Raw genomic sequence first — 17,217 nt, 5'->3', positions numbered from 1 at the left:
TGATGGAGAGTTTCAGGGGAGCCAGGGGGGTAAATGTCAGGAGGGATTACCTAAGTGAACATTCCTCAACATTCCATAGAGGTTACCCGGTGAAAATAAGAGAGAGAGAGTGTGTGCACGTGAGTGTGTATGTGAGAGAGAATGAGAGTGTGTGTGTGAAAGAGAGAGAGTGAGAGTGGGAGTGTGTGCATGTGAGTGTGTGGGGGGAACAGTTTAGACTCATCAGCAAATTTGGGGAAAGGGCATGAGATGTGAGAGGGCAGACATTAAAGTCCATTAGAACGTGGCTGTGCCTTTAAACGATCCCCAGTGTGCAACCTACTGAGCCAGGCTTTTACTGCCGTACAGTGATAATTATACTGATACTTTGCATTGTACTTCTTTAATTGCTCCTCCATACTCTGAATGCATTTGTGGCTCCTGAAATAGCTAGATGACAGTCTGTGAAATTCATGCTATGCCTGTGGCTATTATGCCAGAGGCCCAATGCTAGTTCCCCTGTTTGGACTAAGCTGGGGTGAATATGGGAAGAAGAAATGGACATATCCTTGGCCTATATATAGAGATGAGACTGGGGATAACATGACTCATATGGGTATATTTAGAGAGAAATGAGTATTTGGTTAATTGTTTGGAAGCATGAGAGCAGGGTAATGGCTTGCTGTTTAAGCACTCTCACACACCCTCTTACCACTCCTCAGTAGCTGTGACATTGTCTGTCCATGTGCATGTCTGATTGGTTAGAGACAGATTTTACAATTTCATCGGAGGGTTATATGAATTTGACATGATTTTTTAGTCTAATGTATATATTGGATTTTGATTTTCAGTTCGGCATTTATCTTGGATACGTTCATCACTTGATGACTTTCTGATGTCATCAGGACACCTGACTCAATTGAAAATAGATTTTGGTGCACGATTAGCTACACTTCATTTCTTGCAGAATCTTTGTCCATTTCTACTTCAGTGACATTTTCAAGCAAGTTCCCATCAAAGAATAATAATGATAGAATTTGTCAAAGTGTTGTTTATTCTATCCCATCAAATGTTATATTGTGAACACTGTGAACGCTAAGTACTTTTTAAATTAAATTTACAGTGTCTTATCATGAGTTCACCAGCCTTGTGACAACCTAGACATGACATAAGTACAGCAATGACTTAAAAGCTCCAATTCCATCGGTCAAATGCTTCTTCAAGCCTAATTTAGCTGAAGGGTTAACTCATCAGTACTGCTGGCTCAGCCTGGGAGGATATGAAACTTTCATGACTGTACACCCAGAACATTGAAATTTGATGCTGTTTATTTCAGGCCTGGACTTGATTGGCTTGTGGTAGATTTCATTTCTGGAGCATGATGTGGGGGGAAGCAGTTGCATTATTAACCATCTTCAAATTAATAGTGGCTTTTGCATGAATGATTTACAGCTGCTCTGAATTTCACAGTAAAGCCCTACAAGTGTTAGTTGTTTTACTTGGTTTAATGATTGCTTCCTGTTTGGCTTGAACTCTGGAATGTTTGAACGCTTACCTTACTACCCTGTGATCAGAACTTACCAGGAAGATGCCATCCATATATGAACAGACCATGTTCCAATGACCTCCTTTCTAAGTTATTTGGCTGTGGAGGTAAACTGAATATGATGTGTATAAACTGAGACCCTGGCTAGATTAAAGAAAAGGCTAGGCAAGAGGGCATGCTAACACCAAGGGCAGGGTTAGGTACACATAGACTGTGGACCTCTCTTTCTATTAGCCTTTAGCATTAGCACTGACCTCTGAGGGGTCTATAGCACTTTTAGTCTGACTTAACGCTGTACTTACAGCTGTGTGTGTGTGTGTTCGTGTGTGTGTGTGTGTGTGTATGTGTGTGTGTGTGTGTGAATATGTTTGAGTGAATATTTGTGTTTGTGTGTGTGTTTGTGTGTGAGTGAGAGAGAGTGTGTGTGTGTGTGTTTTGGCTGGGAGAAGCGGCGGAGTCCCAGGCCCTCATGACAGAGAGAGTGCTGACAGGTTGTAACCAGAGAGTCCTTAGGGTGGGGTGGGATCAGAAGTATGAAATCCAAGGGCTGAGGGTTAGCATGGGGTGGACAATCACCCACAAATTTTGCCCCCTCCCACTGCTTTTTTAATAGCTCAGGTCTAAATTGGAGACATTATCTCCTGGGATTTACTCACTTTTCAGCAGTAGTGCTGAATCAGGACTTCCTGAGGAAGATTGTTTTTTTGACTTGGACATCAGATCTCTGCAAGCAAATGAGCTAAGATGGAGCCAGGAAGCCTGAGGATTTTTATTCCTCATCATCTGGAAAAGACATACACAATGTCTGGAGAGACGAAAATAAGAGGGAATTGAGGCATTTGTGGAAGAGGGAAGGGGTGAAAGAAAAGGGTAAAAAAAACAGCCTAGTCTACAGACAGACTGTAGTTGCCATGGTGATCTCATCTTACTCTGTCTGTTCTGTTACCATAACCTTGGATCATCGAACTGAGGGAGACAATGCAAGCTAGTACAGAGTGTATGACCCTGATGTCACACAACCAGGCATAGCTATTTTGATTTAGATTCTTCTGTTCCCCCTCATTGATAATCTTATCGCAAGAACGACCTCTCTTGTCACATGAAGTCTCAAGTGTTTGTCAACACTCCGTCACTGTCAGGACGTTATTGTAGTCCAGTGACCCATTTCCCCCTCCTTATATGGGTGAGGAGGACGGCTCGAGACCTGAGGGGCCACGGCGGATGAGGCATTTACAACCTGGTGCATCTCATGGCCTCGCCACCTTCGAGACCTTGAGAGGTGCCAGGTCTAAACCCTGCTGGCGTTGAGATCCCCGTTAACAGAGTGTGGTCTGAAAGACAAACCTTATCAAAAATAGAGGCGTCGGACCTTGCAGTATGCCAGCATGGTGCCCCCTCTCCCTCTCCCCCCCGCCCCCCTGGGGTCACTCTTGCAATATGACCTGAAGTCCAAGGCCAAGTCTGCGATCTTATAACCTATACACAGTAGGGACCCGGGGTCGAGACCTCCTGGTGGAAGGAATGGTCGGAGATGGAGATGAAGGATGGAGTGAGGGAGGAAGAAAGGAAACAGAAGATGGAGGGAGGATTAAGACAGAGTCTGACACAAGGCAAAGGGGCAGATCGGAGAGCTCAGCTGGTAACCTTTTCACACTTCAAACCAGTGGGTCCAGGTCTGAGACTCCCTGTGGCGCCTCCCCTCTACTGCAAAGCTGAAACCCGCACCCTGCTAATGACCCCAAGGAGAGAGAGTGACCATGTAGCCTACAAATGTGGAGCATTCAGACTATGGAGTGGACTGGCCACAACCCGTACGACAAATTGAGACTTACTGATGAGAGCGTGTCTTACTGTGGATGTCTTTGAGGATCCTTGGTTTTGTATTTCAATTTTATGAGGCACTCTGTATCCAAGTCATGCATACAAAGAGCAAAATGAATCTCACTTGTATGTCTCAGCCATAGGGTTCAGCTCACTCCAACTAACATAATGCTTTGTCGTATCTGTGTCTGTCTAATTATGTGTTTAGAAAATTACCAAATATTATCTCCCATTGCTTTGAACTGACTGTGTATTAGAAGAGGACGAGTCTTGATTTTATAATACTAGTCATATTCAATGAAGCTCAAGCATCAGTCATAACATGCAACCAACATCAAATATCATACACATGCACCTGTTGATGCACACTCCTATTTTTTTTACCAGGAGAAAACTCTGAGGAGTTGGGTAAGGATTTCACATGGATTCAAATCTGGAATGAGAGTGATGTCACTTTCCACAGTGGTGTGTGCCTTGATATGCACAGAGTATGTGTACTAAAGGATGTTTGCACCTGAATGTGATTTTTTTTCTTTATCACCTTTGTCCATATGAAACATCAAACTTTGCATGGACATGTTTATGACATCCATTCAGCCTGTAACGTGAATTAATTCACATGAATGATTTTTTTTTCGGCCCATACTTAAGAAAGGAAATTATTTGATATGCTTCAGTGCATTATTTATACCTTATTTGATTGTGGACATGAATGTGTATCTGTAAGTACACAGGCACACTCTGTATATGTTTGCACACTCTAAACACACATCATCATTTGTATGTTTGCATATGAAAAAAGATTGGTGTTTGCATTACTTGTAGTTTTTGTGTCTAGTCTTTTCATATCAGTGATGCTGAATAAAGCTGCCATACAGTATAGTCCTGACCATGTGTTTCTGTGTCTCTGCAGCCAATAAAAATAAAGAACCAGCGCCTCCTGCTGGTAAGTTCACAGAAAACACACAGTACCAGCAACACTGGGTCAGAACATTACATATTGTATAGCAGCACTCTTCAGTGAAGCTTCCAGTTATGTAATAGAGTTGCCAAGTCAACGAAATGATGAGAGCTCTTATGAACAATGTTTGACACAAGGTCTCTTATTTATAGATTCCAACACTGTGAATGAAACACAGTGTTGTTCCTTTCATGTTTAAGGACCTTGTAGTTCACTTGTCATTATGTAAAATTCCAGACATTCATGTTATGACAGCATTGCGAAGGTGGTGTGACAAAACATGGAATGTAAAGTAATGGGATCATTCCTACCATTAGGAATTTTCATAATATTTTCAAAAATTTGTCATAATCAATACATCTGGCTACTGCCAGAAACATTCTATAAATACAAGACACTGAACAATCACACAAGTAATGTAAACCATTGTCTCCTGTTTTTCTTTCCCAGGTAAACCAGAGGGTGAGTATTTTTGGTGGTATGTCAGCTTTTTCACTGCCCTCTGCTTTGCTCTCTATGCTAATGTAAGATGTGAATTTCCATCTCTCAGAGAGTCCAGATGAGGATGATGGTAAGGTCTCTAAACTGACATTTCACAGAAGTTTATCTTCTGTGGGTATACACCTGTCTGTTAGTGTGTCCATGGCGCATGACTCCTGGTCTCTACTTCATTATACTTCTGCACTATTTTCACTACTGTTCAGACTTCATGACAGTTACAATCTTAACATGACTCCTTCCCTTCCATCAGTTTGTAACTGTTCATAGTCTTTGTATGTTTATGTATGTGTTTGGGACACTTTACATCTGTCATTGTGCATGCTACACTGAGCAAGAGTTATCTGAAATGAAGCATGTGGATGTTTATTTTGTTGGATTCCTCATTGTGGACTGATTTTCCCAGGTAGAGATTACCTACATCTAGTGCTGGACCCTTGAGATTTGGCAGCCAGGGCATAATGGGGCTTTATGGATTTGCAGGACAAAGCTAACATGAGGCCAGCAATCTCTGTCCAGGAAATAAGTCCGCAACATACAGTATATAAACTACTTTCACATCAATGCTTTTTAAGGAAAGGGTTTTTAAAGGGATTCTTAAATTCTCAACACACTACTAAGTGCATTATGACATACATTTCTGAAACCTGCATCAGCAATACTTGAACCCTGTATTATAACACACTGACTAAATTGAACACGCTTTGACCAATGTTATATGATTTATTATTATTATTATTATTATTATTATTATTATTATTATTAGTGTTTAACACCCATGACAGCAAGAATAATATATGATGACAAATACCATCTATGAATTTTATAAAATCTACTGAATGTGACAGTCTAATTTTGCTAACTACTTTAAAGTTAGTTGGCAGTTACTTTACAACAGTCTCCATAAAAGTTCCTTTGCTGCAAATGGTCAACAGATTATGACAAAATTAAGCAGCAGCTTACATTTTATATTTTATGGCATGAACGGATACTGGCACCAGCAAATTGTTATCTAATTGGACACAGACTGCTGTAGCAAGTTATCATGACCCCATACGAGGCCTGTTCTGCTGTGCTCTTGACATAACTGTGTCTGTCTTATGGTGCTGAGCTAAGCTGAGGTGTTACAATATCTTACTTTATACCATGGTCTAGGTTGAAAAGGGTGTCGTTTAAAAAGTGATCTACTACACCTATGAAGTAGATCTGGTAAAAAAAAGTTTAATTGCCGTTCCATATCAATGCTTATGAATGGTAACTATAACAACGATAGTAGGACGACGGTTGAGCCTGCAGGCAGGCTTCGTAACAATGGAATCAACTGTAAACAGCTGAAAAAACTAACGCTTTTAGCTCTAAAACTCATTTAGTATTAATAATTGATTTCATATTTATTTATTTCGTAAGTGACCATGGTATAAACGAGATAATGCCCTTCGATGCGTCCATTATCAGAAATAAATGGACTTCGTGGAAGCAACCGTCCGACGCGAAGCAGACGCCTCCGCGTCGTCCATTTATTTCTGATAATGGACACCTCGTCGGGCATTATCCCTTACGTAATTAACTTAGTAGAAATGGGGGGGAAAATAGATATGTTTTTGCTGCAGGTGTGTGTATTTTTGTTACTGGTTTATCCTTCTCTTGATGGGTGTGTGTTGCTGTTGTCGTAACACTATCTCGGTGTTGACTTTTTAGTAAATATTACAATGATTGTATTTTCTGACATTTCAATTGATGGTGTACTAGCCAGATTAAGAGAGTGAGCATGTTTTATGTATTTAATGGTATTACTTATATTTGTGCACAGGTGTGTCTGTGTGTGTATATGTGCGTGTCTGTGTGTGCGTGTCTGTGTGTGTGTGTGTGCGTGTGTGTGTATCTGTGTTTTGTGTGCGTGTATGTGTGTGTGTGTGTGTATCTGTGTGATTTGTGTGTGTGTGTGTGTGTGGTAGAGAAGGAGGGATTGTGTTTTCTCAAAATGAAGTATCATTTTGGCTTGCTGTATAACTGCTATGCTCTCCCACTACATTGTCTAATCCTGCCATGTTTACTGACAGCCGCCCAGCCTGCTACAAGTGGTAAGGGCACTTATAGACTTCATATCACTTACTACAGGCTATTTCTAACATACAGTCTTATGAAGGTAGCTTCATAAAGCTATTAGCGTTGGTTGTGCTTTCTATAATTATTTTATATTTACTGACAGAAGTTTTGCCTGCTGTAGAGGGTAAGAACATTTTAATGCTTTAACACAAAAAATGTGTGTGTGTGTGTGTGTGTGTGTGTGTGCACGTGCATGTGTGTGTGTGTGTGTAAGTATTGTGGTTCCATGTGTTGTGTCTTGTGTGGTTCCAAGTGTTTCATCAAAATATTACTTTTCTATAATTTGTTTTTGGTTTTTATTTGGTTTATTTTATAACATGCTATGCTCTCCTTCTATACTGCCTAATGCTGCCATGTTTACTGACAGAAGCCCAACCTGTTACAACTGGTAAGGGCATTTCTGCTTAAACATGTACTGTAGTCTCTGTTGCACTTCTTTGTCTCTTTTGATGGGATGCAGTGTTATGATATTTTCATAAAACTGTCAGCTTTCCTATCTATAATACTATTATTTCTACTGACAGAGGTTGAACCCACTGTGGAGGGTAAGAGCCTCTTCACATATAATTGCTTACATTTGTCTTTCTGTCCTATGTATGTTTTGTGCATCAGTTTTCTTCGCTTGACAGTTTTACACAAATGTGGTTTTCCTCATGCCCCCTGTTATCCTGCGTATATATTCATATGCATGAATGAATGTAAGTTTTAGTGTGTGTGTGTGTGTGTGTGTGTGTGTGTGTGTGTGTGTGTGTGTGTGTGTGTGTGTGTGTCTGTCTGTCTGTCTGTCTGTTGGTTGGTGATACAATAGCTGTGTCACAGTCTGCTTTTGTGCCTGTTCATGCTTGAAACTCAATGGCACCATTTGCTTTGTCAATACGTATGCATATTAGTTATGCAATTTTATTTTCCCAATGACACAATCAATACTATATTGGGTGTTTTAATCCTATAATTTCTATTAACAGTGACCCAGCCAGCTGTAGATGGTAAGCATGCATAATGCTTACTCAAACTATAATTTATTTTTTGATTGTGTGTGATATATAGTTTTGTGTGGGAATGAGACAGAGAGCGGGCTGGCTAAGTGAGAGTGAGAGAGAGAGAGAGAGAGAGAGAGTGGGGAGAGAGAACGTGAGAGAGAGAGAGTGACTCAGTGGTTTTTGTATGATTTGTGGAAGTGAAGTAATATTTTCTGCTTGCTGTATAATATGCCGTGCTCTTCCTCGACCTAACCCTGCCTTGTTTACTGACAGAGGCCCAGCCTGTTGCAAATGGTAAGACATATTCCTGTTCCAACATGTTTGTGTACCCTCTTGTATAGCATATTATAGGCTGTGGGAAATGGTGCCCAGCTTGTGCTAAATTTGAGAATATGTGAGAACATGAGGAGAAAGATTAAAATAAACACGGCCCTCTGTCTAAATGCTACAGAACAGTGTCAGTAAACAGGCAATATGTTTGCATAATTCTCACCCCTGGTATTTGAAGATGTTGATTTAGACAGGGGGGAGATCTGTTACGAGTGAATTTCTACATGACACGCTGCTCACCGTAATGAGAGGAGCTCAGAGCAAATGGTGCATGGTAGATTAATACCTGCCTCCATCGTCAGATTAATTTACTCGCTCAATCACCAGTTCCCAAAATAACTTGTTAGATCTAAAGGCCAGAGCTTAACATATTTGACTCGGACCTGTGTCATGTAAGTGGAGAGATACTCAAGACAGCATAGAGTCCAAAGACTGCATGGCTGTCAAAGAAAAGGTTCCATTGACTTACTTTGCTCTTCTGAAAGATACCATTTTCAGTGCACTTTGTTGCTTTCGATTGAAAATTTGCACAGGACAGATGGAATTTGACATATATCCTGTGTATATTTGAAATCATTTTTGCCTGTGTTTTTTGCATGTGTAAAAATTAAAGAAAAGAAGGCCACTGTGTGCTAGACACTGTTTTGTGAAGATGTCTTCATAAATCTGGCAGCTTTGCATTGTGCTCTCTATGATTCTGTCATCTCTATTAACAGAAGCCCAGTCTGCTGTACAGGGTAAGAGCCTCTTAATGCATAACCAATTTGTACAAGGGCATTTGTATAAACTTATATCACTTACTACAGGCTATTTCCAACATACAGTGTTATGAAAGTAGCTTCATAAAGCTGTCAGCGTTGGTTGTGCTCTCTATAATTCTGTTATCTTTACTGACAGAGGTTTTGCCTGCTGTAGAGGGTAAGCACACCTTAATGCTTTAGTAACATATGTGTGTGTGTGTGTGTGTGTGTGTGTGTGTGTGTGTGTGTGTGTGTGTGTGCCTGTGAGAGCATGAGAAATGCTGAGACTGAGTTGTGTGGTTCCACTTTCAGGTGTTTCCTCAGTATTACTTATTGTATAATTTATTTTTGTTTTATTTTTGTTTGCTTTATAACATGCTATGCTCTCCTTCTATACTGCCTAATGCTGCCATGTTTACTGACAGAAGCCCAACCTGTTACAAATGGTAAGGGCATTGCTGATTAAACAGACTACTAGTTAGAAGCCTACATACAACCAATTGTATACTACCTAAAGTAGTATGAGGATAACAAGGGACATTTTTGGTTGTACCAATAATTTATTTTTGTTTTATTTTGGCTTGCTGTATAACTGCTATGCTCTCCCTCTACATTGTCTAATCCTGCCATGTTTACTGACAGCAGCCCGACCTGTTACAAGTGGTAAGGGCATTTATAGACTTCATATATTACTTACAACAGACTATTTCCAACATATAGTCTGAAGGTAGCTTCATAAAGCTGCTAGCGTTGGTTGTGCTTTCTATAATTATGTTATCTTTACTGACAGAGGTTTTGCCTGCTGTAGAGGGTAAGCACACCTTAATGCTTTACTGTAGTAATGTGTGTGTGTTTGTGTTTGTGTTTGTGTTCGCGTTTGTGTGTGTGTGTGTGTGTGTGTGTGTGTGTGTGTGTGTGTGTGTGAGAGAGAGAGAGAGAGAGAGAGAGAGAGAGAGAGAGAGAGCATGATAAATGCTGGGACTGTGGGCCAGATGTATGTACATTTGCAAACGTAGCATTATCAGCGCCATGGACAAACCACAGATAACGAACGCTGTGATACCTAAGTGTACGTGGTATTTATCAAACTTTCACTTTATCGGGAAATCTGCGCCTTTCTCCGCCCCCTACCGCAATTTACGAATGTCCACAACTGAACGGCATACATACAAGCGCAGTTGAATGAAGATAACTGATGACAACATTAAAAAGAATCAAACGTTTAGCAATCATGAAATAATACTATACATGATGAGATGTCAACAAGCAGGGAGATAATGAAGATCAGTAGTTCTACTCAAACTACTTGTGCACGTAGGCTATGGAAGATTTGTCAAATCTAGCAAGTAGGAAAGTTTAAGTGGATGACGTGAAAGCTTTGATATACTGTAGTACAAAGACGCAAAACTGGTGCTCTAAATAGCAATTCTGTTGTCTTTGAAAGGTTCTCTTATTGACACATTTAACCGCAATTTGGATTAACACCTGCTTTTACAAGGCGGAAATATTTAGGTGCAGAATAGACATACGTTTTCACGGGCAGTTTCTGTACATACCGCGAAATACATAATTATTGTAGGCGCTCTTCACACTTCCCCTCATATCTCTTTAAGGTAAACTCCCACTTTTCCCTTGACCCTCCCATGAATGCATATGACACAGAAAAGCGCAATTTGCCATTTTCAGCTCCCGCGACAAGCAGTCTGCACGTTTACCTCAGTGCGGCCTGTTTGTACATACCTCGCCATGATTTTACACACACATTGCGAAACAAGTACGCCTGTGGGCGCAAAAGCGTACATCTGGACCTGTGAGTTGTGTGGTTCCACTTTCAGGTGTTTCCTCAAAGTATTACTTTAATATAATTTATTTTTTATTTTATTTTGGTTTGCTTTATAACATGCTATGCTCTTCTTCTACTGTATATTGCCTAATGCTGCCATGTTTACTGACAGAAGCCCAGCCTGTTACAACTGGTAAGGGCATTGCTGATTAAACATGTAGACTACTAGTTAGTAGCCTACATACAACCAATTGTATACTACAGTATTATGAGGATAACAATGGACATCTTGTATCTATAATTTATTTTTGTTTTATTTTGGCTTGCTGTATAACTGCTATGCTCTCCCTCTACATTGTCTAATCCTGCCATGTTTACTGACAGCCGCCCAATCTGTTAAAAGTGGTAAGGGCATTTCAGCTTAAACATGTAGACTACTAGATAACCTACATACAACCAATTGTGTACTACATACAGTAGTGTTATGAGGATAACAATGGACATTTTTGGTTGTATCTATAATTCTGTCAACTCTATTGACAGAGTCACTGCCTGCTCTAAAAGGTAAGAGCCTATTGATGCTTTAACCATTGAAGTGAAACAATGTTTTGGCTTGCTGTATAACATGCGATGCTCTCCCTCTTCACGGCCTAATCATGCCATGTTTACTGATAGAGGCGGAGGCCCAGCCTGTTTCAAATGGTAAGGGCATTTCTGTCTGAAGATGGTTTATATCCTATTATGTACCTCTGTACTTACTTCATAAAACTGCCAGCTTTGGTTGTATATATCTATAATTATACTTATATATCTTCACTGACAGAAGTTTTGCCAGCCCTAGAGGGTAAGAATATTCCCATATATAATGTGTGTGCGCGTGCGCGTGAGTGAGTGAGAGAGAATGGGGTGTGTGGGTTGACTTGTGCGTGCGCGTGCGTGAGTGAGAGAGAATGGGGTGTGTGGGTTGACTGGTGTGTGTGCGTGCGTGTGCATGAGTGAGAGAGAATGGGATGTGTGGGTTGACTGGTGTGTGTGCGTGTGCGTGCGCGTGCGTGAGTGAGAGAGAATGGGGTGTGTGGGTTGACTGGTGTGTGTGCGTGCGCGTGCGTGAGTGAGAGAGAATAGGGTGTGTGGGTTGACTGGTGTGTGTGGTTTTTATTGGGGTGTGTGGTTTGAATATGAAGAGCTTTATCAAAGTGAAGTATTATTTTTGGCTTGCTGTATAACATACCAAGCTTTCTGTTTACTGACAGAAGCCCAGCCTGTTACACAAGGTAAGGGCATTTTTAGGAGCTATATGGGGCACCCTGTGTGGGGCACACATTTTTACAGTGTACTCAAAATTAGTTATGCCCTGACCCAAATAAGAAAAAAGTATTTTTTACTATTAAATTGTTATTCTCTGCCTTCAGAATAAGGGCTGACCTGAAAGCTCTCTCTTTCCCATCTCTCCCATGTATTATATATATATATATATATATATATATATATATATATATATACTTGTATATATACAAGTCATACTTGTAGTGGCACTTAGGGGAGACTGAGTATTTGTATAAACAGGGGATATAGAAAGCACATTTGGGGAAACATTGACATGCTTCTAACGTCTTGCCACTATAACCTCTCTTTGTGCATTTAAATATGATGCTAATTGTGCTTAATTCTATGCATGAGTCAAATCTGTTTCTATTAACAGTGGCCACACCAGCTGCTGAGGGTAAGCCTTAACGCTTCACTTACTGTTTGTTTATGTGTGTGTGTGTGTGTGTGTGTGTGGGTGCGCATGTGTGTATGTGTGCTTGCGTGTGTTTATGTGTGCGTGTATATGAGTCGGAGAGAGTGAGAGTATTTTGTATCTATACATAATACAAAATATACATGAATATATAATAAATACATGCTTAAGTATGTCATCCCTCAATAGTGGCAAAGCCTCCTGAGGTTACAGGCTATTTATGACTCACTGTTTTACTCAGGATGTGTGTGTGTGTGTGTGTGTGTGTGTGTGTGTGTGTGTGTGTGTGTGTGTGTGTGTGTGTGTGTGTGTGTGTGTGTGTCTGTGTCTGTGTCTGTGTTTACGTGTATTATTGTCACACATTTATGTGTACACCTATAGCTACAGTTTTGGTAAACATTTGGGACCCGTGTGGTTTTCTTAATGTATATGGCTGCTGTATCCACTGAAGATTTGAATGAGTTGATGATTTTCCTTCTCAGGGGTTATGTGTAGTTGTGAACAAGCCAAAGCTAACTCCCTTTTTCCTTCTTTTAATCAGCGGCAAAACCAGTTGTAAAGGGTGAGACTCAAGACACAATCCAAAAGAGATATTTTGTGCTGTGTGTTTTCTGTGTTTATATGTGTATTTTTAGTATTGTACTGTCTTTTGTATGCAGTCATGTAGTGGGTATAAAAATGTGCTGTACTGTATGTGACTGCATGCAGTTGTTTATGTGTAGGCTATCTTTGTGAGTGTAAATGTATTGTTGTCACTATGCCCTCCATACCTTTGTCAAGTAGCTTAATCCATTTTCATTTGTTCCATTGTATTGCATGAGAAAATCATGTTGTAAAAATATGTGTCAATATATATATATATACATTAATATAATTATTAATTATATTAATAACAAAAATATTGTTTAATTAAAAAAGTATGATTGTTCCCGAGAGCACAACAGGTGATACTTGACAGAGGTGTCTTTATAAGCATCCCCGTCCCTCCCACAAACTTTTCTTCTTTTTCAGCTCGGCTGTCTAGCATCTGTCGCCCTGTCTCATTGGTCTGTTGCCTTAACCTCTCTCTGTCCCTCTAACCGTCTCTTCCTCTATTGTTTCTGTTCACCCCAGAGCAAAGTGAGGGCAGAGATGGTAAGAGACAGAAACAATACTCACACCGTCCCCCAAACTCCCCCACCCCATTTTCTCGGCTGGCCCGAGTGCTGTGTGATGGCTCGTGTAGTTTGTGGTTATGTGCACGTGCTATGTGTTTGCACAGCTCCGTACCTGTGTCTGTGCTGTCCTTCAGTCACTGTCCCTGCTGGACCCTCTCTGTGTCTATTGTGTCCATAACAGGGGTTCTGACTGGAAAAACAAAGCAACGAACAAACAAACAAACAAATAAACAATGCACTTGGTTACTCATGAGCTATGGGATTGCTCTGGCCAAGCCCACTATAGCATGACTGGTAAGGTCAGTTGGTTACTTTAGTAGAAAGGTGAGAGTTGGTGACTATTCACAGGCCACCATCTATACCTTTTTGGTACAAATACACATCATAGTATAAGTTATTGTCATTGCAGCTGTACAATTTGCTCAGTTTTGTATGTAGATTTTGAAGAGAAGGTTTTTCCTTTAATTTATATATGTCCTTTCAGCAAAGTTAAGGTGAGATGTAGATATTTAGATTGATTAGAGGGTGTCTCTAAAACAACAAGTTTAAATAAGCATCTTGATGTTTCAAATGAAAAATTGATATATACTGTTAGCACATAGGTATATATCGTTGAATATGATTTTGTTTCTGTGTGTATATGTTTGATTGTTTACACTAAGAAAAACGCTGACATATACAGTAATGTCTCTACAGGTTTTGTGTCTGTCACTTTGTGGGGATTGACCAAACAACAAGTTTAGCTTTGTAGTTTTTCCCTCAGGGGTTTCCCCCTATCCCTTTGTATACTGCCTGTGGTGAGACATGCCATTGGAAGCGTGTCTCTCAGTGTCGCGGGTTTCCAATGTGGATGTGTGCTGGTTGGTTCACAGGTAATGGGAGACAGCTTCTCCCCAAGCACTGATCCAGTGCCAGTTTTCCCTCGAGTCCAGGCCTATCACTGTCTATACAAAACAAAGAGGAAAACTGTTTCAGAATCAGTGTTTGAATGTTGTATTTCGTTAACTGAGGCTATAAAACATTGTGTTGGATCACCCTGGCTCCACTGGGGCTGCATGACCATGCCTGACTCATTCTGCCCCTTTACCTGTCATGGTCCACTGCCTATGCATTTTGATAAAGTTTGCTTGTCTCTTAAAACAACTTAAGTTTATCAATTCATCCTCTCTAGCATATACAGTATGTCAAACTCTAATAAAAATGGATACTAATGCATACATATACTGAAACAAATAATGGGTAACATCAAACACTAATTATTGGTTAAATTGCAACATAGTTGAATCTGTCCTAATTCATATAATAATGTAATAAATATGTTATACAAAATCTGCATACCATATTCTATATTGAGCATGTGTTTACATGAAGTAAGGTGTTAAAACAGTCTAAAATAGAATAAACCCAACAACTTGGGAGAAGAGGGAAGTGCATATGAGTGTGGATGAGCATGTAGGTATGAGTGAGTGAATGGTTGTTTAAAGATTTGTGTGTGTGTGTGTGTGTGTGTGTGTGTGTGTGTGTGTATGTTAGGCTGTTACCTCATTGTCTAAGGGTTACTGAGTTTAGTAACTTTCTGTCATCATTCTTTCTCTCTCTCCCTGGAACAGAATTACCTGAAGATGGTAAGACAAATGCATGCGTTAGCACAGGATGTATTTGCCTAGGACAAATACATGGAGTAATACCTATCGCTTCATTAACTAAAAATAATAAACAAGCAAGCTCTATATCATATCATATATTAAAATATAAAAGCAAATATAGCAAATAAAGATTACCTCTAATGCGTATAATTTGTAAAAAACTAACTAAAAAAAAAACATTCACTCACTAGTACAACTTTATACCCTCAACTTAAGAAGATAAACAGTCAAACTCTGTACAGAGGAAACTCTGTTCTCTGACTCACTGTCTCCTGCTATGGATGCGTGACCCGGCAGAGCAGAGGAGAAGCAGCAGGCAGTGCTGACTGCAGGGGGCCTTGGGGAGTATTATCTGGACTAATATGGAGCAAGTTCAAATGTCAGCCGGTGCCACAATACTATTGGAACTATTGGCTATTGGAAAGGGGGGTATTTGGGAGCTCTGTTTTTGGAAAGCTTGGTGGGGATGCACGCATAGTTATCCCAATGTCTTAGGCAGGGATTGTGTGTATCTTAGAGGCTTTGGCTCTGAAAGTCAGTGTTTGTATAGGATAATTTCCTGAGCTTAAAATGCCCACACTCTCTCACACACACAGCCATAATTTTATGAGGGGTGCTTATCAGCCCAAACGACAGAGCCTTCGGAGAGGTTGCTTACCACACTATACCTATTAAACTCTGATAGCCTTCTAACCCAGCTGTTGGCTGAGTAGCCGAAAAGAAAAAAAAAGGTCTTAAAAAAGCCCAGCGCCAACCCATGTTAAAAAGCTTTCTGTTCTTCCATCTACCCCCTGTCCACTCACTGCTTCCAGTTTGTCTTGTTTGTGTTTATCATCAGCCCACTGGCTGAACTAATGGTCACTTAGCCTGTGGTCTCACCCCTTCTCACTCTCTCTTCCTCTCTCTCTCTCTCTCTTTCTCTATCCATCTCTATTTTTGCGCTCTCTGAAGAGGTTCCAGGGGAGGAACGTCAGATGTCAGAGGTCACAGGCCTCTTTCTTCTGAAGCCAGAGAACACCACGGCAATTAAAGGTAAAACTTTTTTTAAAACTGTTCTGAGAATCGTCTTGTTAGCCATGTGGTTACAGGAAAATCCCTCAGAGGCCTTAGATCTTAAAGGATTGGTGATTATGGTTTACATTAAACTCTGAACTCACTCATTAATAGGTAATACATGTTGGTAGTATTTGGACAGTGTTTATGGTGCTATGGTACCTATGATCGCAAATCATTACAGGAAGTCAAAACCTCAAAACCAACTTTTCGTTGAGATGTGTCATAGTCATGGACGGATTATGAACCCTGGGCCCAGATGTATTAAGGGCCCCCCACTAATTGTCGCATATGTGAAAGGGGGGGTTGAGGGTCCTCCCTCAGAAATGTTTTAATTAGTTTGATGTGATTTCCTGTATTCTGGTGCATTTTGGGGATGGCCAATACTAAATTAAATCAGATTCATAGCCTACATCCTGATGTGTTGATATTGAGGCAATGATTTCATGCAAAGGCTTGGGCTTCAGGGCCCCCTGACCCCTTGGGCCCCTGGGCCTGGGCCCGGTAGGCCCGTGCAGTAATCCATCTCTGGTCATAGTACCTAAATACTCACTCTTGCCTCAGTACTTGGTTTAGTAATATAATTTCTACAAAAACAGTTTGATGAAATAGAATGTACACTGCCGTTCAAAAGTTTGGGGTTACTTTCACAAATTTTCATTCCATTCCATTATAGACAGAATAGCAGCTGAGATTAGTTGCATTGTTTTTTAATCAGGGCAGCAGTTTTGGAATCTGTTCACCACAATGTTTAATGGATCTGACAAGTTGACTGATCCGAATATGCTACACTACCTAGTACCTACTATGCTTAACAGAAAAACCAGTGTAGTGAAATAATCTTATTTTTAATAACAAACATGTATTTGATGAGAT

General features: G+C 40.3%; 1 protein-coding gene across 9 annotated transcripts in view; it reads left to right on the top strand.

The window, feature by feature from the left end:
- The window catches only part of mybpc2a (myosin binding protein Ca), a 46,948-nt gene that overhangs the window by 6,128 nt on the left and 23,603 nt on the right, over positions 1 to 17,217 (top strand). For 2 of the 9 annotated variants that reach the window (XM_076265705.1, XM_076265703.1), the window contains exons 2-7: positions 4,758 to 4,769; positions 4,858 to 4,878; positions 13,027 to 13,047; positions 13,599 to 13,619; positions 15,253 to 15,267; positions 16,240 to 16,320. In XM_076265705.1, coding sequence (XP_076121820.1) covers positions 4,758 to 4,769; positions 4,858 to 4,878; positions 13,027 to 13,047; positions 13,599 to 13,619; positions 15,253 to 15,267; positions 16,240 to 16,320 — 171 coding nt within the window. Of the gene's footprint in view, positions 1 to 4,757; positions 4,770 to 4,857; positions 4,879 to 7,881; positions 7,898 to 8,164; positions 8,186 to 8,937; positions 8,959 to 9,751; positions 9,773 to 11,287; positions 11,309 to 11,419; positions 11,447 to 11,567; positions 11,589 to 11,997; positions 12,019 to 12,446; positions 12,468 to 13,026; positions 13,048 to 13,598; positions 13,620 to 15,252; positions 15,268 to 16,239; positions 16,321 to 17,217 lie in introns of those variants that run through there. The other 7 variants (XM_076265711.1, XM_076265706.1, XM_076265704.1 and 4 more) reach the window with 7 other exon arrangements.

Source organism: Alosa pseudoharengus, unplaced genomic scaffold, assembly GCF_046254945.1.
Source record: "Alosa pseudoharengus isolate Yale_2024_CS ecotype anadromous, Long Island Sound unplaced genomic scaffold, YU_APseudo_1.1 YU_APseudo_1.1_scf_4, whole genome shotgun sequence".
Lineage (NCBI taxonomy): Eukaryota > Metazoa > Chordata > Actinopteri > Clupeiformes > Clupeidae > Alosa > Alosa pseudoharengus.
The sequence above is the reverse complement of the archived record's forward strand: the minus strand, read 5'-3'. Positions and strand labels throughout refer to the sequence as shown.